The 26034-nt window shown below is 41.4% G+C and overlaps 1 protein-coding gene across 2 annotated transcripts in view; it reads right to left on the bottom strand.

Moving 5' to 3' along the window:
- ETV6 (ETS variant transcription factor 6) overlaps window positions 1-26034 on the bottom strand; it is a 300096-nt gene that overhangs the window by 54490 nt on the left and 219572 nt on the right. For both annotated transcript variants that reach the window (XM_049882507.1, XM_049882505.1), the window contains exon 3: window positions 13222-13386. In XM_049882507.1, the coding sequence (XP_049738464.1) occupies window positions 13222-13386 (165 nt within the window). The remainder of the gene's footprint in view (window positions 1-13221; window positions 13387-26034) is intronic.

Genomic DNA, 26034 nt, shown 5'->3' with positions numbered 1-26034 from the left:
GGGACAATAACTTCTGTTGGTCCCTCTACATATCTCCCTGCATACACAGGCACACGTTCAGGTGGATGCGCCATGAAGCTAGTGAGCTTCAGGGCCCCCCCGCCTGTATCAGCCCCTGAGGGGCCGTAGCAATATTTGCATTCATAATTTTATATTCTCTTTCTAAAAGCAATTCCTCTAAATTACAAGCTTCAGGCCCCACAACACCCAGATAGACCCAGGGTGCATGCACACACACACAGTTTTGTATTGGTGATCTTGATCTGAAAAGCCAGGGACCTACTTTGAGGACCCCACATTTTATTATTTTACTTGCAACTTACTTCACATGGTCAGCAGACAGAATGAACGAAAGTGCTGCAAGTTGTCTTATCAGTCTTTGTTTCATAAAGCCACATTCATATGTATTTTTTCCCCCAGCTGATACCATTTCATACACAAACATTTCCCCATTTCAATGTAGCTCACAGTTCTGTCTCTCACAATCTCTCTCTCCCTAACCTATAGTCCTATATTCAACCCCTTTCTATGGGTTTTTTTTCCTTTGGCATTTAAAAAGTTTCAAGTTTTTCCGGTCTACACAGACATGCACATACACACACACATTTTTCTCTCCAGGTTCTGCTCCTGTTTCTCTCCTCCCCATCACAGCCAAACTTCTCTGAGGAGCTGGAGCTGGCCAAGTCTGTTATCGCCACATCCTCACTCCCACTTCTCAGGTCCCTTCATTCTGGCTTCCACTCCAATCCTTTTCCAAACTGCTCTTGCTGAGGTCACCTCCCTGTTGTCAACTCCAAATGGCAAGGGTCAGTAATTGGGGACTTGTCTGATCTCTCAGGAGTAACCATCACCTCTCTCCTCTTAGAACATTCTGTGGTTTCCGAAATGCTTACTTTTTCTTCCCACCTCTCTGGGCCTTCCTCCTTATCCAACCCTTCAGTATTAAGGCTCCCAGGGCTCTCACTGTTCTCTGTTCCTAGGCAATCTTAACTACTCTTATTTCTTCAATTAGCATGTCTATGCCAGATCTGGAGCCCTGGGTGCAGTGGTTAAGAGCTATGGCTGCTAATCAAAAGGTTGGCAGTTTGAATGCACCAGCCGCTCCTTGGAAACCCTATGGGAAAGTTCTACTCTGTCCTATAGAGTTGCTAGGAGTTGAAACTGACTCGACAGCAACAGGTCTGGTTTTTGTTTTTTTATGCCAAATCTACTTCAGCCAGGCATTTCTTCTGAACTCAAGAACCATATTTAGTTATCTCCTAGATACTTCCACTTGGATGTCATACAGGACTACGTATTTAATATATCTAAAAGTCTTTATAAACCTAATGTAATGGTGCTCCCCAGTTCATCAGGTGAGAAACCTGGGAGTATTCCTTAACTCTTCTCTCCCTCTCACGTACCATGTAGTAATTGGTTACCAAGACCTGTAGACTCTGCCTTCTACATATTCCTGAACGACCTCCTTCTCTCTGTGGCCTCACCACCGCTCCTAGACTCCAGCCAAGCTGACTACCCCACATCTACTTCTCAACTCTGCACCTTGTCATGGCAATCCTCTGCTTAAAACCTTGAATGGCTTCTACCTGTCGTTAAAAGTAACATTTAAAATCCTGAACATGATATACAAAGCCATGCATAATCTACTGGATAAATATCAAGTGAGGGATGGAATGAATGGTTATAAAGCTACGGTATATTCCATTATATTTACATTCCCTGAGTTTGTTTAGCTAGTCCCCTATTGGGGGTGGTTGGGGTATTTCCAGGTTTTTACTATTAAAAATAGAATTGTTAAGGGTACTTTCCCCCTCTATTGGATTGTTTCCTTGGGATAGCTTCTGCAAAAAACAGAATTATCAGTGAAAGGGTATGATTAGTTTTAAAGATCTTATTATACACTGCTTATTTTCCAGATGGCTGGAACTTATGTATACTGTCATTTGTATTGCTACCCACAGCCTCTCCAATGGGGTTTACAACTTTGAACTTTCCCAGGTTTCGTAGATTTAAAGTAGAACCTTAACATTGTTTAAATTTGCATTTTTTCAGGTGAGCATTTACTATATTGCTGCTGTTCCTCGGTGCCACTGAGTTGGTTTCAAGTCATACTGACCTCATGTACAACAGAATGAAACATGGCCTGGTCCTGTGCCACCTTCACAATCGTTGTTATGTTTGAGCCCATTGTTGCAGCCACTGTGTCAATCCATCTCGTTGAGGGTCTTCCTCTCTTTCACTGACCCTCTACTTTAACAAGCATGATGTCCTTCTTCAGGGACTGGTTCCTCTTGATGACATGTCCAAAGTATGTGAGCCGAAGTTTTGCCATCCTTGCTTCTACGGTTGTACTGGCTATACTTCTTCCAAGACAGATTTTCTTGTTCTTCTGGAAGTCCATGGTATATGCAATATCCTTCGCCAACAGCATAATTCAAAGGTGTTGATTCTTCTTCAATCTTCCTAAATCATTATCCAGCTTTTGCATACACATGAGGTGACTGAAAATACCATGGCTTGGGTCAGGGGCACTTTAGTCCTCAAAGTGACATCTTTGCTTTTTAACCCTTGAAAGAGGTTTTTTGCAGCAGATTTGTCAGATGCAATACGTCATTTAATTTCTTGACTGCTGCTTCCGTGAGCATTGATTGGATCTAAGTAAAATGAAATCCTTGACAACTTAAATTATTTCTCCGTTTATCATGTTGCTTATTGGCCCATTTGTGCAAACTTTTGTTTTCTTTAGGTTGGGGTGCAAACCATATTGAAGGCTGTAGTTTCTAATCATCAGTAAGTGCTTTAAGCCCTCTTCACTTTCAGCAAGCAAGGTTGTGTCATCTGTGTATCGCAGGTTGTTAGTAAGTCCTCCTCCAATCCTCATGCTGTGTTCTTCTTCATATAGTCCAGCTTCTTGGATTATTTGCTCAACATTAGACTGAATAAGCATGGTGAAAGGATACAATCCTGATGCACAACTTTCCTGACTTTAAACCACACAGTGTCTCCCTGTTCTGTTCAAATGACCGCCTCTTGGTCTACGTACAGGTTCCACATGAACACAATTAACTGTCCTGAATTCCCATTATTCACAATGTTATCCATAATTTGTTATGATCTACATAGTTGAATGCCTTTGCATAGTCAATAAAACACAGGTAAACATCTTTCTGGTTTTCTTTGCTTTTGGCCAAGATCCATCTGACATTTGCAATGATATCCCTTCTTCCACGTTCTCTTCTGAATCTGGCTTGCACATCTGGTAGTTCCCTGTTGATGTACTGCTGCAACTGCTTTTGAATGATCTTCAGCAAAATTTTGCTTGTGTGGGATATTAATGATACTATTTGATAATTTCCATATTCTGTTGGATCATCTTTCTTTGGAATGAGCACGAATATGGATCTCTTCCAGTCTGCTGTCCAGGAAGCTGTCTCCCAAATTTCTTGACACAGGTGACCGAGCATTTCCAGGTCTGCATCTGTTTGTTGAAATAACTCAGTTGGTATTCTGTCAATTCCTGAAGCCTTGTTTTTTACCAATGCCTTCAGTGCAGTTTGGACTTCTTCCTTCAGTATCATTGGTTCTTGATCATATGGTATCTCCTGAAATGGCTGAACAGTGACCAATTCTTTTCGGTACAGTAACTCTGTGTATTCCTTCTATCTTTTAATGCTTCCTGAGTTGTTCAATATTTTCCTGGTAGAATCCTTCAGTATTGCAACTTCAGGCTTGAATTTCTTCTTTAGTTCTTTTAGTTTGAGAAATGCCAAGCATATTCTTTCCTTTTAGTTTTCTAACTGCAGGCCTTTGCACATTTCATTATAATACTTTGTCTCCTCAAGTTGCCCTTTGAAATCTTCTGTTCAGCTTTTATGCTTCATAATTCCTTCCTTTCGCTTTAGGTGCTCTTCATTCAAGAACAACTTTCAGAGTCTCTTCTGACATCCATTTTGGTCTTTTCTTTCTTTCCTGTCTTTTTAATGACCTCTTGGTTTTTTTATGTCTGATGTCCTCGATGTCATTCCACAACTCTTCTGGTCTTCTGTCATTAGTGTTCAATGCGTCAAATTTACTCTCGAGATTGTCTCTAAATTCAGGTGGGATATGCTCAAGGTCATATTTTGGCTCTCATGAACTTGCTCTAATTCTCTTCAACTTGAACTTGAACTTGCACATGGGCAACTGATGGTCTATTCCGAAGTCGACCCCTGGCCTCGTTCTGACTGATGATACTGAGCTTTTCCACTGTCTCTTTCCACAGATGTAGTCGATTTGATTCCTATGTATTCCATCTGGCAAGGTCCATGTGTAGTCGCCATTTGCATTGTTCAAAAAAAGATATTTGCTATGAATAAGTCGTTGGTCTTTCAAAATTCTATCATGCAATCTCCAGTGTCATTTCTATCACCAAGGCCATATTTTCCCACTACTGATCCTTCTCTTTTGTTTCCAACTTTTGCACTCCCAACTCCTGTAATTATCAGTGCATCTTGATTGCATGTTTGATCAATTTCAGACTGCAGAAGCTGGTAAAATATTCAATTTCCTCATTTTTGCCGTTAGTGGTTGGGGGGGAAATTTTAATAATAGTTGTATTAACTGGTCTTCCTTGTCAGCTTATGCGTATTATCTTATCACTGACAGAGTTGTACTTGAGGATAAATCTTGAAATGTTCTTTTTGATGATGAATGCGACTCCATTCCTCTTCAATTAGTCATTCCTGGCATAGTAGACCATACGATTGTCCAATTCAAAATGGCCAATATCTGTCCATTCCAGTTATGTACGAATCCTTAAATATTGGAACACATTCTTAAATTTGCAAACAGTTCTTGGTCTTTTCATTCTCTCTGCTGGGTCCTTTCTGCCCATGGTAGGCTCAGGATGAAGCCCCAGGTTTCAAGACCCTTCGGTTTTACCTTAAATTCAACAGTGAACACACTGGCCTAGGGGGATCCCACTGGTGGCCATAACAGGCCCATTCTTGTAACAGGGCTGCTTGGCTTTCTAACTGTATGCAATCCTATTTTTCCAAGCATTCCATTCAATCCATTTTTGCAGGCTGATTGAATTACAAACCTTTTAAATTTAATACTGAGTGCCTTCTATGCCCATAACAAAAACCCAGTCTTTTACTTAGGAATTAATATTTGAAACGTGGCTTAACATCTATGTCTTAGACACAAAGACTTCGAGAAAAAAGAGGCAGGTTGTGGGGAAATTTGAGTGCAATATTTAAAACAAGAACAAATCAGTTAAAAAACAGACAGAGTAAGACAACTACATTTTGCTGAATAAGAAACGTAAGGTAAAATAAACAGTAAGTTCTTGAGAAAATAAAAAATACTGTGAAATGATAAGCATACGCTTATGTTATTAAACATCACTTTGGCACAGGAATCACTTATCACCCTTTCACAAATGGGATACGTGAAATGCTAAGAAATTAAATGGCTTTCCCATAGTTGACTAATGCAATCTCTGGCATCTAATACATATTTTGCTTCGTTCAATGACGTAATGGATGAAGAAGAGCCAACTCTGGGTGTCTTCAGTCATGGCTCGTGCCTGTTGCAAACTCCCACACTTCAGAGCTACAAATCCCCTTCTTCAAACCAAACCCCTATACGCTGAAATTTAATTCTAAAACAGCCCATTGACCCAGCCATTCAATCTAGCCAACCTTCTAGTATTGTTTTAATGGAAATTAACAGGCAAGTTGGCCCAAGTAACTGCGTAAATAAAGACAAGTATTTTCAGTTTAACCTTGAAAGGAAACTTTATCATATTTACCGTTTGAAGGACAGAATCAAAGCATATGTCCAAAGAAAAAGGTTTTGCTGCATTGTAAATGGAAGAAATAATTTTCAAAATCAGGCTCCAGTGTATGAAAAGCCTGATTTACTTAATCTTCAATATATTTTTGCTGAACTGAAAAAAGTCTGAAAATGTTTTTTTAAATCCTTGAGAGAGAGTAAACATGAATTAAATGGATAATAACTTGTATTTTCTCTGTTCACACAAATAATGGGTAAAAAAATCCATTCTACCTGAATGTTATGCAGCGAATAACTCTAAATAAGAGTTAATATAAATGTTAACTTCCTCTGTTCCTTATTAATGAATTTTCTCAGACTATCAAAGAGGCCATGTGACCAAATACATCTCTGAATTTAAATGACCCCAGAAACATTTAATGAGGAACCTATCTATTATTAAAAGCACTAGTTAAAATTATCTTGTCTAGGTGAGATTTTACAAAACTGGAATCTCTTTATATTTGTTTTTTAGCTTTGCAGATGTTGTAAATTTATTATCTTATTGTATTCCTCAGGTTGGGGGAATATTCCAAAAAAGAAAAAAAAAATACTCCAGTTATCTTGAACCTTAAAATCCTCTGTTTGGATTTAAATATAGTGATCTAATACACATTCTGCAAACTCTGGTGGCATAGTGCTTAAGTGCTATGGCTGTTCGAATCCATTGGGCGCTCCTTGGAAACTCTATGGGACGGCTCTACTCTGTCCTATAGGGTCGCGATGAGTCAGAATCCACCCGATGGCAGTGGGTTTTCTGGTTTTTAATACACATTCTAAATATTCTCTGCTTTATTGGCAGAAAGTGGAGGATCCTTGCCCTGGAAGCAGAAAGGATGAGTGCAGTTTGTTCAACTGGTGAAGGAATGTGGAATTCAAAGATGTTACTCTATTTGGATGGGGGGCAGCAGTTAAATTCTTGCTTCCATGCAGGAGTCTCAAGTTCAGTTCCCAGCAAAGTCATCTCATGTGTAGCCCCTACCTCTCTGTCAGTGAAGCTTGCATGTTGTGAGGATACTAAACAGGTTTCAGTGGAGCTTCCAGGCTAAGATGGACTAGGAAGAAAGGCCTGGCAATCTATTAGACTCGATGACAGCTAACAACAACAATCGTATTTGTTGAGGTATATTAGTATTTCAGGTAATTATAACTCATTGAGTCCACTTTTCTCCTTTCCATATTTGAAATGAGTTGTGTTAAGGAATGTCATTTCCGTACAGACAGCATGCCTCTGGGTGTAGCCAGGCAGGAAACAAGGCCAGGTGAAAGGTATAAACACCCATTTATACAATGGGGGCAACCAGATACTTCCGTTTTTGTCCGGTAGCCTCACAACTAGTGAGAAGCTGCTGCTGATTCTTCTTAGGCAGCAAAAAAGATGCAAGGAAAGCCAATGGGAAAAATTGGGTGAAGTGTAAACGTCACAAGTACACAGGCCAAAGGAGATCAAAGTAATTGTTCACTGCCTGCAAGGTGGGAGGTTGTACTGTTCACTGGAAGCTTAAAATGTCTTTAGTAGTTACAGTTGTGCTGAACTGTTAAGAGTTGAAGGGAACTGAGGATCCACATGGTGAAAACCCCATTTCATGGATGAGGAAAATAAAATCAAATGAGGTGATGTGATTTTTGGAAGAGCCACATATACAACCCGGGCTTCTGGGCTTCTATTACACCCAAGTGCTAAAGCAGAAAGCCCGTGTCAGAAGGAGCAGTAGCAAAAAGCTACATCTGACAAGTTAAAATGATTTCCTAGCTATTCCTTGTCTCTGCTTAAGGAGAAGGCTTCCATCACCCTGCCGGGTGGTCCCTTTGAAAGAAAGGTCTCCTCTACGCCTTCCTAGTTCTGTCCTCCAAACTCTGTTTTCTGAGTTTTCTTGTGGTCCGTATTGGAAGGTATCTCTTTGAAGGTCTGTTTATAAATTTCTGGTGGATGCCTTAATTAAATTAGCTACAATATAAATTTATTATCCCAGTTCATAAATATCAGCTTGATGGGATGACACACATACCTATTATTCCCAGCTCAGGTCTGGCTCTTTTTTAAGATTCTCAACTGAAGAACAAGACAAATCTTGAATGTCCTGGCACTGAATGCCCCCAAATGCACTCTTACCACTACTTCCAAATCGGCTCCCCATTTTAACTAATCACTTTGTGCCTTAAATACTATTATTTTGATCTCATTGATCCAGTTCAAGACTTCACTGTCTTATATCAGGACTGCAGCAATAGCGCTCAGCTAGCTTTCCTGCATTTATTGACCCAATGAATCCACCCTATGCACTACTGCTGAAAGTCACTTCCCAAGGGAGCACTCCAATCATATCATTCTCCTGATCAAAACATAAAAAATAAAATCCAAACTTCTTAACCTGGGCTTTAAGATACTCTCAGTCTGAGTCATAATTCAGCCACTATTTACTGAGTGACACAACTGGATACCAGGCCTTGTAGTAGATGCTGGAGACATGGTAAGTTCCTGCCCTTCTTGAACCTTCTATTCTAGGGGAAGGATGTTGCTGTTGTTAGGTGTGGTCATGTCAGTTCCAACTCATAGCAACCCAACAGAAGGAAACACTGCCATGTCCTGCACCATCCTCACAATTGCTGTTATATTTGAGCCCATTGTTGTAGCCACTATGTCAGTCCACCTCGTTGAGGGTCTTCCTCTTTTTTGCTGACATTATACTTTACCGAGTATGATGTCCTTCTTCAGGGACTGGTTCCTTCTGATAACTTGTCCAAAGTACATGAGACGAAGTCTTGCCATCCTCGCTTCCAAGGAGCATTCTGGCTGTATTTCTTCCAAGACTGATTTGTTCTTTCTTCTGGAAGTCCATGGTATATCCAATATTCTTCCCCAACACCACAATTCAAATGTGTCAATTCTCTTTCAGTCTTCCTTATTCACTGTTCATCTTCTGAATGTATATGAGGTGACTGAAAATACCAGGGCTTGGGTCAGGCACACCACAATCCTCAAAGTGACATCTTTGCTTCTTAACATGTTTAAGAGATCTTTTGCAGCAGGTTTGCCCAGTACAATATGTTGTTTGATTTCGTGACTGCTGCTTCCATGGGTGCTGTTGTGGATCCAAATAAAATGAAATCTTTGACAACTTCAAGGTTTTCTCCATTTATCATGATGTTGCTTATTGGTCCATTTGTGAGGATTTTGGTTTTATGTTAAGGTGTAATCCAGACTGAAGGTTACATTGTCACTGATCTTCATCAGTAAGTGCTTCAAGTCCTCTTAGCTTTCAGCAAGCAAGGTTGTATCATCTGTGTATTGCAGGTTGTTAATGAGTCTTTCTCTAATCCTGATGCTACATTCTTCTCGGATTATTTGCTGACCATACAGACTAAATAAATATGGTGAAAGGATACAACCCTGACACACACTATTCCTGATTTTAAACCATGCAGTATTCCCTAGTTCTGTTCAAATGATGACTGCTTCTTGGTCTATGTACAGGTTCCTCATGAGCACAATTAAGTGTTTTGGAATTCCCATTCTTCACAATGCTATCCAGAATAGAAAACAATCACATATAATATAGTGTATGTCTGTGTGTGTCAGCGGCAGTGACAGAAGAAGTAGAAAATGATCCAGGATAAAAGAGGAATAGCACCTAACCCAGAATGAGGTGGGGAGAGGTAGAAGAAAGGAAGGCAGGGCAGGATTAGGAAAGCAGGAAAGGGGTCAAAGAAGGCCTTCCTGAAGAAAGTCAACATAACTAGAATACAAAAACGCAATCAGACAAGTAACGAGGGAGGAGGGTGATGGGAGTGGAACAGAGCATTTCAAATAGAGAGTCTAGCAAGTGTCGCCTTATCTCTGAACTCCTCTCCCACACGTACTAGCTTACATTCCTCCATAACAAGCCCTTCCACATCTCCCTACTGTCTACCTTTCAAAGCTTTCAAAGTCTGGCCCTAATTACCACTACTTTCAGCTTCCTTTGACAACCCAGCTAGAAATTGCCTCTTTCATATCTGAACTGGACTCCCTGGGTGGCACAAACGCTTAAATGCTCAGCTGCCAACCTGAAGGTTGGTGGTTCGAGTTTACCCAGAGGTGCCTGGGAAGAAAGGCCTAGTGATCTACTTCCAAAAGAACAGCCACTGAAAACCCTATGGAGCAGTTCTACTCTGATACACATGCGGTTGCCAGGAGTCAGAATCAATCTGATGGCAACTGGTCTGGTTTGGTTTATACTTGAATTCCTTTAGCGTACATCTCTGTACCTCTGGGAAAGGTGAGCTTACTGAATAGTCATGAAATGAATTTCTACTGTACCGCCTGACTGTGCTCTACAACACTCAAATCTGGACTATACATTAGCCTTAGCTGGCCTTCCTACCACCTGCCACTTCCATTCCTTAGGTGAAGTTTCTCACAGTCATCCATATATATTAGGCTGATGCTGTTCCAAGGAGCCCTGGTGGTACAATTGCTAAGTGCTCAGCTGCTAACTGAAAGGCTGGTGGTTCAAAGCCATGGGAGTAAGACCTGGCAATTTGCTCCCATGAGGATTACAGCCTAGAAAACCCTATGGGAACAGTTCTACTCTGTCACATGGGGTCACTATAAGTCAGAATTGACTCAGTGGTACCTAACAATGACGACAATGCTGTTCCAATCACCCAGAATGCCCCCTTCCACACCCACTGAATTCAATCCATCCTTTTGGAATCCCTGGTGGCGTAGTGGTTCAGTGCTACAGCTGTTAACCAAAGGGTTGGCAGTTCAAATCCGCACCAGGCACTTCTTGGAAACTCCATGCGGCAGTTCTATTGTCCTTTAGGATCACTATGAGTTGGAATCGACTCGACAGCAACAGGTTTGGTTTTGGTTTGGTTTCATGTTCCAACTGACTTAATTCCACCTCCCGTGAGACTCAACCTATTCTGCTCTTTCCCTTCTCCAGCTTTCTTTTGCCTTTAGGATCAATGTAATCCTGCCTCTCTGACAAGGAACTTTCTGGAGGGCAGGACTGTTCCATGTGGCCCAGCCCAGCAAACACCTGACAAAGTGGCAGAGAAATACTGACAGGCTTTCCATACCTTTGTTTCCAGCTTTGAGCAGAGAACCTAGTTTCATAAGTAAAGTTGAAAGGTCAAGTGGAAGAGAAAGAAACCAGCAATAAAAAGACGCACCTAAGATAAGGTGAGGAAGGAATTTACAAAGACTCTGGGAGGAAAGCTTGCCCAGGGCCTAAGTCAAAACGTATCATTATGTTTTCCACTGTTTGCTTCACATGAATGGTTTCACCGGAAGACTGAGGAGTAGGGTTTTTTCCTCTTCAGATACGAAACTTTGCCTCTGTGAGAGTAATATCTTTTAGTTTCCACTGTACCAAACCAAAAACAAAACAACAAAAAAATAAACTCGTTGCCAGTTGAGTGGGAATGAGGCCCTACAGGAGAGAGCAGAACTGCCCCATAAGATTTCCAAAGAGCAGCTGGTGGACCCGAACTGCCAAACTTTCTGGTTAGCAGCTGAGCTCTTAACCACTATGCCAGCAGGACTCCACTGTAACAGAAAAGGAAATTATTTTGCAATAAGTTAACATGAACGATTTCCACCCACTGCCATCAAGTCGATTCCCACTCATAGACACCCTACAGGACAGAGGAGAACTGCCCCATAGAGTTTCCAAGGAGCGCCTGGTAGATTCAAACTACTGACCTTTTGGTTAGGAGCTATAGCTCTTAACCACTACACCACCAAGGTTTCCAAGGAACTATTTAGGGGAGTTTAATTTATTTATTTTGGTTGTTTTATGGTTTTCTTATTCTGAAACTATTAAAAAAAAAATCAGTGATTTGAGGTAAACTGTTTCAGGTATGTTTGTGTGCCTTATAAAACCTTAAAAATTATCCATTTTCAGAGACAGAAACTATCAAGTTTCAATAATATCTATACTTTCAGGAAAACTTCCTCTTGAGAATGTTCTCATATAAAACGGTCTGCTGCAATAGGGAAAAGCAGGGGAGATACTGTTCTACATCCTTATCTCATCTCCTGCGATGGGGGACATTTCCTCATGACTGTTAGTTTATTAACTTCTCGCAAGCCACCAGGAGTAAATAAGGGTTGAATATTTTGGGGACTGTGCCAAGACCTTATGCAAGATCTCTGCCCTTTGTCAGTGAAAAAAGGGACTCTGCCTGACAAGTTACATCAAAGCTGGGGGCTGCAATGAGACTTGACAGAATAAGGTCCTTTTGGTACTTCAATAACCAGCCCCAAAAGAGCACCCTTTGGTACTTCAATAACCTGAGACCAAAGCTTCCCTATGACATACGGAGTTCCCAGGTACCTATTGTCAAACGTCCATAAGGTTTAAGAAATGAAATTGAGAAGCGTATTTGAAGTCTTACCCACGTCAGCAACACACTTCACAGGTACTAATGCTCACTACTGAATTAAATCTTCCTGTGTGGTCTTACACACACACACACACACACACACCAGTTACCTTGAGTTGACTCCAACTCATGGCGACCCCACGTGTGTCAGAGTAGAACTACGTTTATTAGAGTTTTCAATGGCTGTTTTTTGGGGGGGAAGTAGATCACCAGGCATGTCTTCCCAGGCACCTCTGGGTAGGCTTGAACCACCAACCTTTCGGTTAGCAGCCAAGAACATGAACCATTTGCGCCACCTAGGGACTCCTAATGTGGTCTTAAAAAAAAAAAAAGTGGTCTTAGGGGCCCTTATTCTGTCAAATCTTCCTAGTTCAATGCGCCTGAGGAAACTTCCACTCGAATTTTTCAGTATTTCTACCAGCTATAAGATATACTACTTCAAAAATTCAGTAATTCCAAAGGAAATCACCCGAAGCCCCTTTGAATTTATTTCAAAACTTACCTTGGCTGTAAGATTTCCACATTTCCCAGTCCTTGTATCTAGTTCCCTTGTCTCTCCTTTCTACCCTGTTTCCCTCTTCCTCTCCCACTTTTTTTGTTAACTGAGCAGTTCACATCCTACATTCATTTTCCTCCCCAGGAAAAAAAAATTAAACCACTGCCGTTGAGTCGATTTGATTCTAAGGGATCTCTTTTAGCCCTTAGAATTGGGGCAAGGAGGGCGGGAGTGCAAGAATGATATTTTCTTCTTTATTTGGTGGCACAACCATACCTCTTACGTTTCAATGTATGTCATAACTGGGTCACTTCGAACCTTAAAGGTTTCCTTTTGACCCGGAAGCTTTTTCTATTTTCCCCTTAAAGTAGCTTGTGTCAGCAGATCTTTCTTCTACCGAGCTGCCATTGTCCTTGTGCTCAGGGTGATCTACTGTGGAGACTACTTGGGTATCGATGAGTGCGGTGCCAAGGACCAACCACAGACTTAGAGATTTTTCAGATTGAGCACATGTCAAGAGTCCAGACTCTCACCTGAATGAGGCGATCGATAGCGAAAGTCCTCTTTGGTCAGCAGCAGGAGAGCTTTGCCATTCATCTCAAACGTGTTGCTGTCAATTGGCCTTAAAGAAAACTCATTTTCAGCCCACTTGAGCCACTGGGCTACGTCATCCCTGCTCCAGTAAATTGGCTGCAAGCCTGTTGGAGAGAGAGCAAGGCAGAAAGAGAGAAGGGGTAAAAAAAGGTCTTGTCAGTTAGACAGTTGGAATAAAGGGGAAAGATAATCTGAATAGTTAACCAAACTGAGTTTCCATGTCTAAAGAGACCTTATGTTCAACTTTGAGTCCCAGGTTAAAGCTGGAGCTCAGAAGTGCCAATGTGTGCTATCAGATTAACTTCTTATTTCGAGGCAAAATGAGAAACAATTTTTTTTTTTTATCTTTCAGAGTTGGCAGGTCTGGGAGCCCTGCCCTTCCTTGCCAGCCCCAGGGGCTGTCTTGATTCCAGGTTTGCCCTCAGGGAACAGCTCATGGCGGACTGAATCAGGCGAGGAAGCTCAATTCACAACAGATCTCAGCTTGCTCTGGAGGGGACCTTAGAGTCAGATGCTGATCAGATTCTAGCCCAGAGTCCTTTTGAAGTGAGAATGTCCCGGAGCTGGGCTTGACCTTCCAGAGCTGCCACATAATGAAGTGTTCCCTGAAACTTCTTCCAGGAAGGGCAATTCACTCAGCCTCTGGGAAGCCATCAGGCAAGCCTCTGGGAATGAGGGTCTTCTGCCTGATGCTAGAACTTCCTATGGGGGAGGCACTTGGACTCTGAGTAAGGCAAGAAGTGGGCTGGAGAGACAGCTAGAGTGGAGGGTAAGAGGGTGGCCCAGGCCAGATCTCTGGAATCCTAACCATGAGTCTGTATATTTATTTTATTTTGCTGCTGTGGGAAACCTTTGATATATCATTCAAGTGTTAGAACAGTGGTTCTCGAAGTGTGGTCTCAGGACCTCCTCAGGGTTCCCAAGACTTTTTTTTTAGGACACCTATGAAGTAAAATCTATTTTCACAATAATATTAAGATGCTATCTGCCTTTTTCACTTTCATTCTTTCACAAGTGTACAGTGGAATTTTCCAGAGACTACATGGTGTGTGATATTGTACCGGATTGCATGCAAAAGCCGATCTAAGAATCTAGTCATCTTCTATTAAGTAAAGAAATGTGCAAAAATATAAAGCAATGTCATTCTCTCACTGCATTTTTTTTGGAAAATACATTCATAAATACATATTTATATAAATTATATAGTTGGATTATTGTTTTTCAATTAATTAGTATTTTTTAAAATTCTCCATTTTAATTTCCAATATGGTAACTATTGATAGATATAGCCCATATAAGCAAAAGCTCTTGGGAGTCTTCAATAATTTTTAAGAATACAAAGGGGTGCTAAGACCAAAAATTTCGAGATCCATTGGATTAGAAGAAGCGAGATGCTCAAAGAGAATCAGTCTGTAAAATAGTATTGTGCTCATGGAATCAGTGTTTGCTAAGAGGAGCTTCCATCTCTCAACATAGGCTACTTAAACTTGCTAAGGAGACTCTACAAGTGTCCTATAAAAGTGTCCCTCAGTTTGATCCTGGAAAGAATCACCCTTGATCCTTAAACCAGTCTGCCAGATGGGCAGCTGGTCTTCCCTGTGAGTGTGGGGAGCAAAGGGCTCAGATTCCCTGGAGAATGTCCAAAGACCCCAGGCATGATTGTTGGCTCTCTCTTTAGAGAGGCTTTTTTGCAAAATGTAGTTTTGAGGAATGGTAGCTGGCTTCCTCTAACCCCAGGAAATCCCTTCAAAATGAGTCCATCTTGTAGGGCACCAATAAAAAACTACAGGCAATGAAATAATTGGAAGTGGGCCATTAAGGGAGCTCTGGTGGCACAGTGGTTAAGAGCTCAGCTTCTAACCAAAAGGTTGGCAGTTGGAATCCACCGGCTGCTCCTTGGAAACCCTATGGGGCAGTTCTACACCGTCCTATAGGGTTTCTAAGAGTCAGAATTAACTCAAAGGCAATGGGTTTGTTTTTTGTTTTGGGACATTAATAGTTTTTCTTGGTTTTGAAGTTTTATGACAATTTTTTTTCACACAGGAAAAAAAAAGTGGTATTACAAAAAATAATTTGTAGTATGCTATTGCTCTACGGTCATTATTGTAAAACACGGCCACCAAAGTAAAGATGGTCCATGGACACAGGAGGTGCCCCCAACTCTTTCCAATCACCTTGAAATGCATATCCGGAATCACAGTGAGGTGGGAGTGGGTGTGAGATGGCTCAGCAAAATCTCAATGTCTGAACTGGAAAAACACCTTAGTGTTTACTTCCTGCTGCCAATGGTGTCATCTTTGAACAAGAACAGCATGGTGATTTGATATTATGGACTTTTACCTTCCTCTCCTTCACATGAGGAGTATGATTACTGTCAGCCATTAAGGACAAACAGGGGGTTCCAGGCAAGCTCAGTCTAGGAAAGCACCTGGTGGTGAGAGGGCCACAGAGCAGAAGATGCTCCGTTAGAAACAGGAAAAAGGATGAGGTAGCTTATTGCTTAGAGCTTACTTGGGTGCCAAAGCAAATACAGAACCGAATCCCGCTTGGGAGGGGAAATGAGAGTAAAATGCTGAAGTTTCTGCAGAAGACACACTGAAACGGAGGGAGGCGGGTGAGAAGGGGGTGGGGGATGCAAGTAGTAATTTGAGGTTCTTTATATTCTATGGAAGAAAATACTCATGAGTAATCTTTTCCCTAAATACAAGAAGAGTCACACACTCCAAACAGCCCTGCCGGTTAAGCACAACCAAGTTTCTCTTTTCACTTCCCATTAATCTCTCCCACAGCCCAGCGACTGAAGCAACCAGGGTCACAGCATGGAAATCCCCTCACCAGGAAGCAAGGCGAATGCTCCGGCTTCCTTTGCAAGAGGGACCCAGTAAGTGATAGTCACTCCAGGAAAGACTGCAGCAATCCTAGGAGTTACACAAATGTGAGCCTGACTGAGCGAGAGCTACCTGCTCAAGGCCACTCAATAAATTCACCAGAGTCACTGCTCTTCTGTTAGTATAAAGAGAGAAGGTGGACTCCTTCACTGAGCTGGAAGGGGGCCTGATAAACTTTGGTGTTCAAAGTCTCACTGCTATTTCCTTTTTAATTCAATAGAATAAAAAAGTTGTGGTATAAGGTGTGCTTTGCAATTCTGATTGAGGAAAAATAAATCTTTTCCCCAAACTGAAGGATCGTGTGGCCTTGGGCATTATAGCGTCTGAATGGAATAGAGTCTTATTTATACCTGGGGGCAACTCTGGTCTAGTTACCAGTTGCCAGAAAGTCGATTCCGACTTATGGGGACCCTTTCGTGTGTCAGACTAGAACTGTGTTCATTAGGGTTTTCAACAGTTGATTTTGTGGAAGAAGGTCACCAGGCCTTTCTTCCAGGCACCTCTGGGTAGACACGAACCTCCAACCTTTTGGTTAGAAGCCCAGTAGGTTAACCATTTGCATTACCCAGGGACTCTCTGGTCTTTTTAGGACGGTTTAATAGCTTAATAGTAATTTATTAAGCATATCTATGCATTGGCATTATTCTAAGTGCTTTATCATTATTAGTTCATTTAACTGTGTGTTCACTACAACCTCGTAAGACAGTTTCAGATGAGGAAACCAAGGTCTAGAGTGTTTAAGGGACTTGCCCAAGGTCGCACGGCCAGAGTAAAAAGAGGAGCTGAGATTCAAACCCAGGCAATCTGGTTCCAGAGTCTGTGTTCTTAGCCATCATTCTATTCTTACATAATGCCTTTCTCAATCAGCCTCAGAAGTAAGATTTGCTTTCACCATCTTCTAGGGATTCAATAAAGACTTGGTGAACTGAGTCCCCCCTCCATCCAATACTTAGATCCTCGGAGCTTTCTCAAGTTATCAATACGCTAAAAATACAGCAAAAAACCTGCAGATCCCTGGAGAAATAGATTTGTTAAGGGGAAAGGGAAGGAGATGAAGGTGAGACTCTGCTTTTAATGTATCCAGGAATAAAGTGCTGCTTTCACGGGCTACTGGCTCATAGGCATTCACAGCTCATAGGGGTCCCTGATGCTCTGTCTTGAGACATGGCTCATAGCTGCTAATGTGATAGACGCTGTCAGATGAGGGAAGGACATCATTGTGAACACATTCTGTACATTAATTCTTTTAGAGTTATCTTCTGCGACTATGACTCAACAAAGCTGAAGACTTTAGATGTTAGCGATTATTAGAAAATTTTGCACCTATGTTTTACTAATTGCTGTGCATACAGCAAGCCTGTGAAGGTCACATGAAGGCTGGTGTTTTTAATGCCAATTAATTTCAGAGACTATTTGAGAAGAATTTTGTACAGAGGAAAGGACTGCTCTGATTAGGAATTACTAAGAATTCAACTGTACTTTTTTCCTCGAGTGGGTCAAGTTGAGTTCATGGTGTCATACCCTTCAATGACTCACGCAGGCCCTTAAGCCTTCTTCTAATATTTCCTCAATTCCATGTTTCAGGGGGCAGCCACATTCAGCCATATGTTCTTATCCTCATTTTTGACTTTCTGAGATACACTTAAACTAACGATGAAAACTGTGCTGGGAGTCAGGAGCCAGGAGCCAGGAGCCAGGATCTTACTCCCAGATCTGTCATTAATTAACATGCAATTCTGGGCAGGCCACTTAGCTTCTCACTGGCTCAGTGCCTTCATCTGTAAAATGAGGAGCTTACAGTATGTGCTCTCTATTCACTTCACTTCTGGTTTTAATACAGTCAATATTCTCCTATTTAATTTGAATCCTCACAACCAAAGAACACAGACAGCCAGGGTCCTTTTTCTGCAGAACTACTTCATGCTCCCCAAAGTGACCCTGAGATTTTGTAACTTCATGAAGGATCTTCTGTGTCACAAAAGACAGGTCAAATTTCTCTACATAAGAGTGTAGTGCTTAAGAGTGTTCTATTAGATTCTAATTATTTGAAAAGTTATATCCCAGCTATTGAAATAATAAACATAACAGTTTGCATCTGTATAGTACTTTATAGTTTAAAAGGTACTTTCGCATGCACTACCCCATGTAATTTTCACAAAAGTCCCGAGAGAAGTCACGTTCTCACTCCAATTTAATAGATGAGGAAACAAGAAGCTCAGGGTCGATAGATGATATTACTATTGGTTTGAGCAATATTCAGCTCAAGTTCTTCTGCTACAGTATGTATCCACCAAAAACACTATCCCAAACTTTCTGTATAAACAGAATTTGCTCTATATGCCACTGCTTGGTGGACAGAATCATAAAATGTGGAAGATGGAAGATACCTTGGAGATGGCCTAGTCCAACCCCATCCTATCTTTACTGATTAGGAAAATGAAGCCCAGAAAAGTTAAGAGATTGAACCAAGCTCTCCAGCCAAGTATGGAAAACTGGCCTCAGATACCAGCTCTTTCCAACATCCTATGTTGGCTCATAAATTAATTCAATGACACAGAACAATTTTATAACCCTTCACGTAAGCGAGGACAATTATAATCTTGCTTCCAGATTAAGTGTTCTTAACTCCTACATTATAGTCCTTAAACCCTCACCACCTGGGTTACCCTCTTCTGAAGTTCCTGTCTGGAGTCCTAAACATAGCGGCAGGAGCTGGAGTAGAACCTTTCTTTCTCTGGACGAATACATAGTACTTCTACGAATAATAATAGCTAGCAGCCAAATGCTCCTTGAAAGCGAGGATGGCAAGACTTCGTTTTATATACTTTGGACATGTTATCAGGAGGGATCAATTCCTGGAGAAGGACATCATTCTTGGTAAAGTAGAGCGTCAGGAAAAAAAGCTGAAGACCCCCAGCAAGATGGACCGATGCGGTAGCTGAAACAACAGGCTCCAACATAGCGACGATTTTGAGGATGGTGCAGGAGCAGGCAGGTTTCGTTCTGTAGTGCCTAGGGTTGCTGTAAGTTGAAGCTGACCCTACAGCACCTAACAGCTACACTAGGTACTTCCGTTTCACAGCCCTTCTTTCTACTGTAATTAACTAGTTACTTCTATAAGTTACTAAAAGCCTGGCTCCTAGCTAAGACTGCAGGGACCACGTCTGTGGAATTCCCAGGGACGAGCCCAGTGTTAACACAGAAGAGATGTTCAATGAGTTCTCCTTGATGACAGAGGGAATCAGTAAACAGAAATATGTGATTGACCTGTCGGACACCAGGAAGCTCGGGGCACGTTGTGTGAGGGCACATGGATGCTGGCACCATCAAGGGATGAAACAAGCTCCTCTCCATGGCCACAGGGTCTTGACCCTCGTGAAGCCAGGGAGGGAGGTCAGAGCTCTTCAGATGAAGACAGTTGTGACGGATGAACTTCTTGAGCTTGACAGCACCTAACAACAACAACAACGGAGCCCTTACAGTGAAGCTTCACAACAAGATTATCATCTCCATTTTACAGATGAAAAAACTGCGGCACACATCTGTGGAAGTCGTAGTACTAGGATTTGAAACCCAGGTGATCTGGCTCCAGAGTTCCAACTCTTAACACCGAACTGTATTCTCAAATAACCGAATTGTAACAGCAAACACGAGAGCCTGCTGTGTGCCAGGCACTGTTCTGAATGCTTTACATATGTAACTCAATTCCTAAAATAATCCCGTTAAATAGGAATGACCACTACACCCAAAGGCACAGGGAAGTGACCTGTTGAAGTCACACAACCAGGAAATGGAATAGCCAAGACTTGAACCCAGGTGGACTGGCCCAAAGTTTGCCTTATGAACTAAATGCTTCTCTGTCTAAGCTTATTTGGTGTTTTGGCAACAATATCAAATTATATTCATGATTTTTTTTTTAAAGGGAAAAGTTTCAGTGATTTCTGAATTTTAACAGTAGTTAGGCATGTAGGCTTTTAGCACTGGCATAAAACCTTGATTTCCTAGCTGTGTAATCTCAGGCCAGTTACTTAACTTCCCTGTGCCTCACTTGCCTCAACTGGAAAATGGGTACCTACCTTACTGGGTTGTTGCGAGGAATAACTTTTCCCTGTGAAGTAAGTACTGTCAAATTACAGATGACCTGCTTATGAAACGTGCAGGTGACATAAAGGTAATATAGAGTAAGATTATAAAATTGGTAATGATGATATAAAATACATAGGACAACATTTAGTAAATATTAGCTATTATTTTCGCTACTGTTATTATTACCATTATTTTTACAATCTTACCCTACCCTACACAGTTGGAACCCAACTAAAAGAATGTATGTTAATTACTATTAGATTTCATCTTCTTATTTTTAACCATCATTCCATTTTGGTGCAGTTTCTCCAGATTTGGATCTATTTGTAGCATCATCTAGACTTTGTAGCTTTATGTCATACGTAGCTTTGATAAGCATCTGTCACCTCAACAAGTTACTGACCAAGTGCTGAGCAGGTGAGGGCTGAGATGTGAGCACTCGGCCACTCCTCCCAGATGGGTACTCATCAAGTCACTGGCTCCCTTTGCATAGAGTTGTCCAATTATGAACCCATCTAAACACTCTGGTATTTGTATTACATCTTCCAAGCTCATCCATAAAAGCACCATCAGAGATTCAAGGAAATATTTTCCTGGTGTCCAGAAATATACTAACTAGAACATTTACAGCAATCTTACTGAAGAGGAAGAAGAGGAGGAGTAGGAGCAGGTGGTTTGTTTTTGAGGGATAATTTTTCCTAAGTGCTTATAACATACCTCTTTGAGAATCTGTTCTGAATTTCATCTAGGCATCTATCAGGCTAGCTATGTCTTTATTTTCCTTTATATCCTGAATATCAGGTAAACAATGGCCCATATTCTTTCTTGTAGTACCTCTTCCATTCCCCACAACCCTTAGGGGTCACTGTCAGTGCCTTATCTTTTGAGTTCTCTATCCTGGGATGTCATTTTTCTGGGCCACAAGCCTTGGTTTTGGAACAACTTAGATTCACTTTTATAATCAATCCACCCACTTTGGGCTTCAATTCCCTTATGTCAATGTTTATATGACCTGTTTCAGTCTGACAATAATTCTCCTTGATGGGAGAAAGAGAAGAAAGACAGAAGTGGAACAGTGTTGTTTTCTCTTTGCCACTTATTAGTATTACCCTATCCAACCGATTTAGCATGCTGATACGATCCTCATTCTCCACTCCCTGCCACCAAAGAAAAACTTTTTCTTAAGCATCTTCCACAGGTTTCAGCTGACTTGGCTTTAACATTCTAGATCTAAGAAATTCTCCTTTACATTTTTCTTGTCAGTAAGTCTTTCTTTCATCCATTACACACATCTTTTAAAAAGCTGAGCGGATGAGACCAGAACTCACAAACCTTGAGAAGGTAAATTGGCATGATCTTTCTGGCAAACAACTTGGTGGTATTTTATAAGCCCTGCAAGTGTTAACTTCTGAGAAACTACCTTAAACACATAATTTAGGATACAGAAAAATCTTTTGTACACAACGATGTTCATTGATTGCAGTGTTATCTACAATGGTGAAAAAAGGGAACATCAATAAGGAAAAGTGAAGCAAAGTATGGCAACATTTATGATAGAAAATTATGCAGCCTACAAAATAATAAAGAGTATCTATTAACATGGAAGAGCACAAAGTGTAAGTATGTATGCACATAATCTCAAACAATGCACAGAAAAACACTAATGAAACAAAATTAACAGCAACTGTCGCACAAAAGCAGAATTATAGGTGATGGTTATCGTCTCCTTTTTATTTTTTTATTTCCCAATTCTCTATATTAAGCATGTGTTACTTTTATGTTTAGAATAACAATCTATTTAAAAACTGAGCTCATCAGAGAATGTCCCAATGGAGTCTCATCATATTCTTTAGCTGTCTCCCTCCCTTCTCATCCCGCTACGAGTCACGTGCAATTTATATGCTAGAATTTCAAGAACACCCGGGCTCTCCTGAGTTGTGTTTTAGGATTTCCGACCACGGGATCATAGGTACTTTTTCTTTAAAGTTTTTGAAATCTGCCTTCTACAAGCCAAAGGAACATGCCTGATCATGCCTTTCATTTCCCTTCCCCAAATTCTAAGATGATGTTTTCATTCTCACCCAAAACTCCCATCATTTCTCTTTGCCAACCACTCCCCCTTACTTGCCAGACTTGAGTCCAAATTAGCAGTGCCCCTCATTGCTTCTTCTACCCTCTGGGAGATAAAATTGCTAATCATTAGGGTAAGGGTTTAAAATGTGCATGCATGTACCTGTAAATTTCTCAGTGATTTTCACATCCTACCTGGCATACAATGGCCCCCTAGGTAAAGCCTGTAGAACAGGCTGTGGGTACAGCCAAAGATCTCCATTACCAGGTGATCCACCTCTGGGCCAGCTCTGCAGCCCCTCTGCTCCCCGACACCATTCTCAACCCTTACTCCTGCTCTGGCTTTGATAGTCAGGACACTTCAGATTTGGGCAGCTCTTTTTTTTTTTTTTTTAGCATTATCAGATGCTCCCATATCCATGTCATTCTGGCAGCCATTCTGTGAACAAGCCAAGGCTGCCACAGCTGTATGTGCAAAGAAACAAGCTCAGAGAGGTTGGGGGACTTTCCCAAGTCACAATGGGCCTACGACCAGAGCTCCATATCAGCCTAGTGAATTTCTTCTGAGTCTAAGGAAATCATGGAGATAAAATCCCTTTGCACTCTAAACTGCACTGTAAAAAATGCAAGGGAATTAGGCATAGTAACCATAAACTCTACTTCTCATGGCAGGTTTGGCTTAGCTGTAGGTCCAGAGCTCTGACCTCAGCAGAGGGGTTGCTGCAGACAGGGTTTACCTTAAAATTGTTTCCTGTGTGCTGTACCCTCCAAAATAAAACCAATAAAATATCATCATAGTCCTTCAGGCTGCTTCCCAGGGGCACTGCTACAGGAGATCCTTCTGACTCCTGTCCCTTCCCCATTCACCCCTAGCCCCTGGCACTCTATGCAGACCCTCACATTTCCTACGCCTGCCTGGGATGCTTTCTGACAAGTCCCAGCACTCTCATTCCTCTGGGTCTGCCTCTAACCTTGGATGAGCTATTTGATCAAAACTGCTTTCTGCACATAAATTCTGCCCCTAGAGAATTGAAAGTTCCAAAACATTTCCTATTTTTGTCCTCAAGGTTACCCTGTATCTTAGCACTTAGTTTCGAAGTAGAGGTTGGAAGGTTATACTCATTTGTTTTTCAGCCAAAACCCCAAGAGCAGGAATACTATATGTTCATACTCAGTCATATTCAATTCCTTCAAATATATTTTTTTTTCTTATAAACTTCATTTTGTGGAATTTTCTAGCTTCTATCCAGTTTCAGACACAAGTTTTTTTTTTTTTTTTTAAATCAGAAGACCTGTTAGCAGCAAAATTGGCCCCAGGCTTGCTTTTTACCCTCACAAATATGACTGATAAGATTCCTTCTTATTTCTGCTGTTGGACAACATGGCCCAATGTGCTGAAAGGCATATAACGTTTTAGATAATGACTTGCGTTTTGGAGTCAGAGAGTCTCGAGTTCAAATACTGGTCCTGTCACCTACTAGCTCAGAAGGCCGTGGTTAAGTTATATCTCTGAACCTCAGCTTCCCCAGCAGTACAATGGTGCTAAGAAGGGTACTTACCTCTTCCAGCAATCTAAGTATGAAATGAGATAATCCATATAATGACTCTGTACTGTACCTAGTATACAGGAAGTACTCGATACATTTTGGGTGGTTGGGTGTGACAGGGGCTGGATAGCAGATTAGTTGTACTTTGCCATGCTAGGAGGCTGAAATATTCTCTGCAGCTCACAGGAGCCACAAAAGCTGGAGCAGGGGCCTTGTTGGCAGTATGAAGGCTCTGGCAGGAGCTATAAGACCAGTACAGAGTTTTAAATGAAGGGACTGGTATCATCAATGTGCAAGTTGGGAAAAACAGCTCAGGTGGAAATATAGAGAATGGACTGGAACAGGTGAGAAGCTGGAGGCAAGAAGCATGGATTAGAAACCCCACTGAGATCTGGGATTAGGGCACAAATTTTACGGGGTGCCAGAAACTCAGTAATGGAGATAAACAATAATACCCTAATTCAACATTTAAAAAATAATGTAAAAAATTCATGAGGAATAACACGTCAGCATTTTAATTAAAGTTGTACTCAAAAGAGAGATGATGAGGGGGATGCAGTGATAATGGGGAAGCTGGGGAGATTAGAGCTGTGCTTTCTTAAAATACAGTGGCAAAGGATCCCTTTGAGAATTCAGTGAGAACTATCAACCCTCTTCTGAAAGCCACAGGCACACGCACACAAATATTTGCCTACAATTTCTAAGTTTATGGACGACCTCAAGTTTATCCATGGAGTCCTGGAGAATCAGTTTAGTATTTTTTAGCCTCGTGTATGCAAATTAGCCTGACATCATGCACTTTTGATATAATGCAAAAACTAAACTGGGTTTGAGAAGAGAAAAACACTTGTCCCTCCTGATATTTTGGGGAGAAAAACAGAAGAGAGAGGCAGAAGGTTGCTCTCACCTCAGTCAGGAGTGCAGGGCGTGGGGGGCAATAAAACTATGAAAGCAGATAAGGTGTCATTTCCTTATGAAATGCAAACACCTGACCTTAAATATGGAATGTCCCTTCTCAGTTATTTTATGACTCATTGCTAATATAGTGCAAGTTTTTATACATACTGTGGTTGTTGTTAGCCGTTGTTGAGTCAGCCCCCGATTCATGGAGACCTCATGCACAACGGAACAAAACGCTGCCTGGCCTGTGCCATCCCCACTAGCCGCGGGTAACTCAACCACTGTAATCCATAGTTTTCACTGGCCGATTTTTGGAAGTAGATTGCCAGGCCTTTTTTTCTAGTCTTAGTCTGGAAGCTCCACCGAAACCTGTTCAGCAGCATAGCAACACCTGTTATGAATTGACTTATGTTCCCCCAAAATATGTGTTGTAAATCCCAACCTCTATGTCTGCGGTTATAATCCCATTTGGGAATGGGTTGTCTTTGTTATGTTAATGAGGCAAGATCAGCACAGGGTCTATCTTGAGTCAACTTCTTTTGAGATATAAGATTATACAAACCAGCAGAAGAGAGATGGGGTAAGACAGGTTCCAGGACATGGAGATGTTCAAGGAACCAGGAAGCAGAAGCTGATGAGATAAGGACCTTCCTCCAGAGCTAACAGAAAAAGCCTTCCCCTAGAGCCAGTGCTCTGAATTTGGACTTGTAGCTTTCTAAACTGTGGGGAAAATAAATTTATGTTTGTTAAAGCTATCCACTTGTGGTATTTCTGTTACAGCAGCACTAGATAACTAAAACAACACGCAAGCCTCCACTGATAGACAGGTGGTGGCTGCACAAGAGGTGTGCTGGTCGGAAACTGAACCCAGGTCTCACACATGGGAGGTGAGAATTCTACCACTGAACCACAGCTGCCCCTTACTTAGTACATTACTAAAACAAAAACAAAAACTGTTGGCTTCGCATCAACTCCAAGTCATAGTAATCTCATGTGTTTCAGAGTAGAACTGTGCTCCATAGGGTTTTTAATGGCTGTGATCTTTCGGAAGTAGATTGCCAGGCCTTTCTTCCAAGGTACCTCTGGATGGACTTGACCTGCCAACCATTCAGTTAGTAGTAGAGTACTTAACCATTTGGGACTTAACCCAGGGACTTCTTATACATACTAGTGAATGTTAATCACTGGCAAATTATCTTAATTATTAACAGTGAGGTAGCTCTGCTATACAAGGAGAGATGATAGATGAGTTTCTAAAGCA

Source organism: Elephas maximus, chromosome 4 (assembly GCF_024166365.1).
Source record: "Elephas maximus indicus isolate mEleMax1 chromosome 4, mEleMax1 primary haplotype, whole genome shotgun sequence".
Classification (NCBI taxonomy): domain Eukaryota; kingdom Metazoa; phylum Chordata; class Mammalia; order Proboscidea; family Elephantidae; genus Elephas; species Elephas maximus.
Note: the sequence above shows the minus strand (reverse complement) of the source record. Positions and strands in the feature narration are given on the sequence as shown.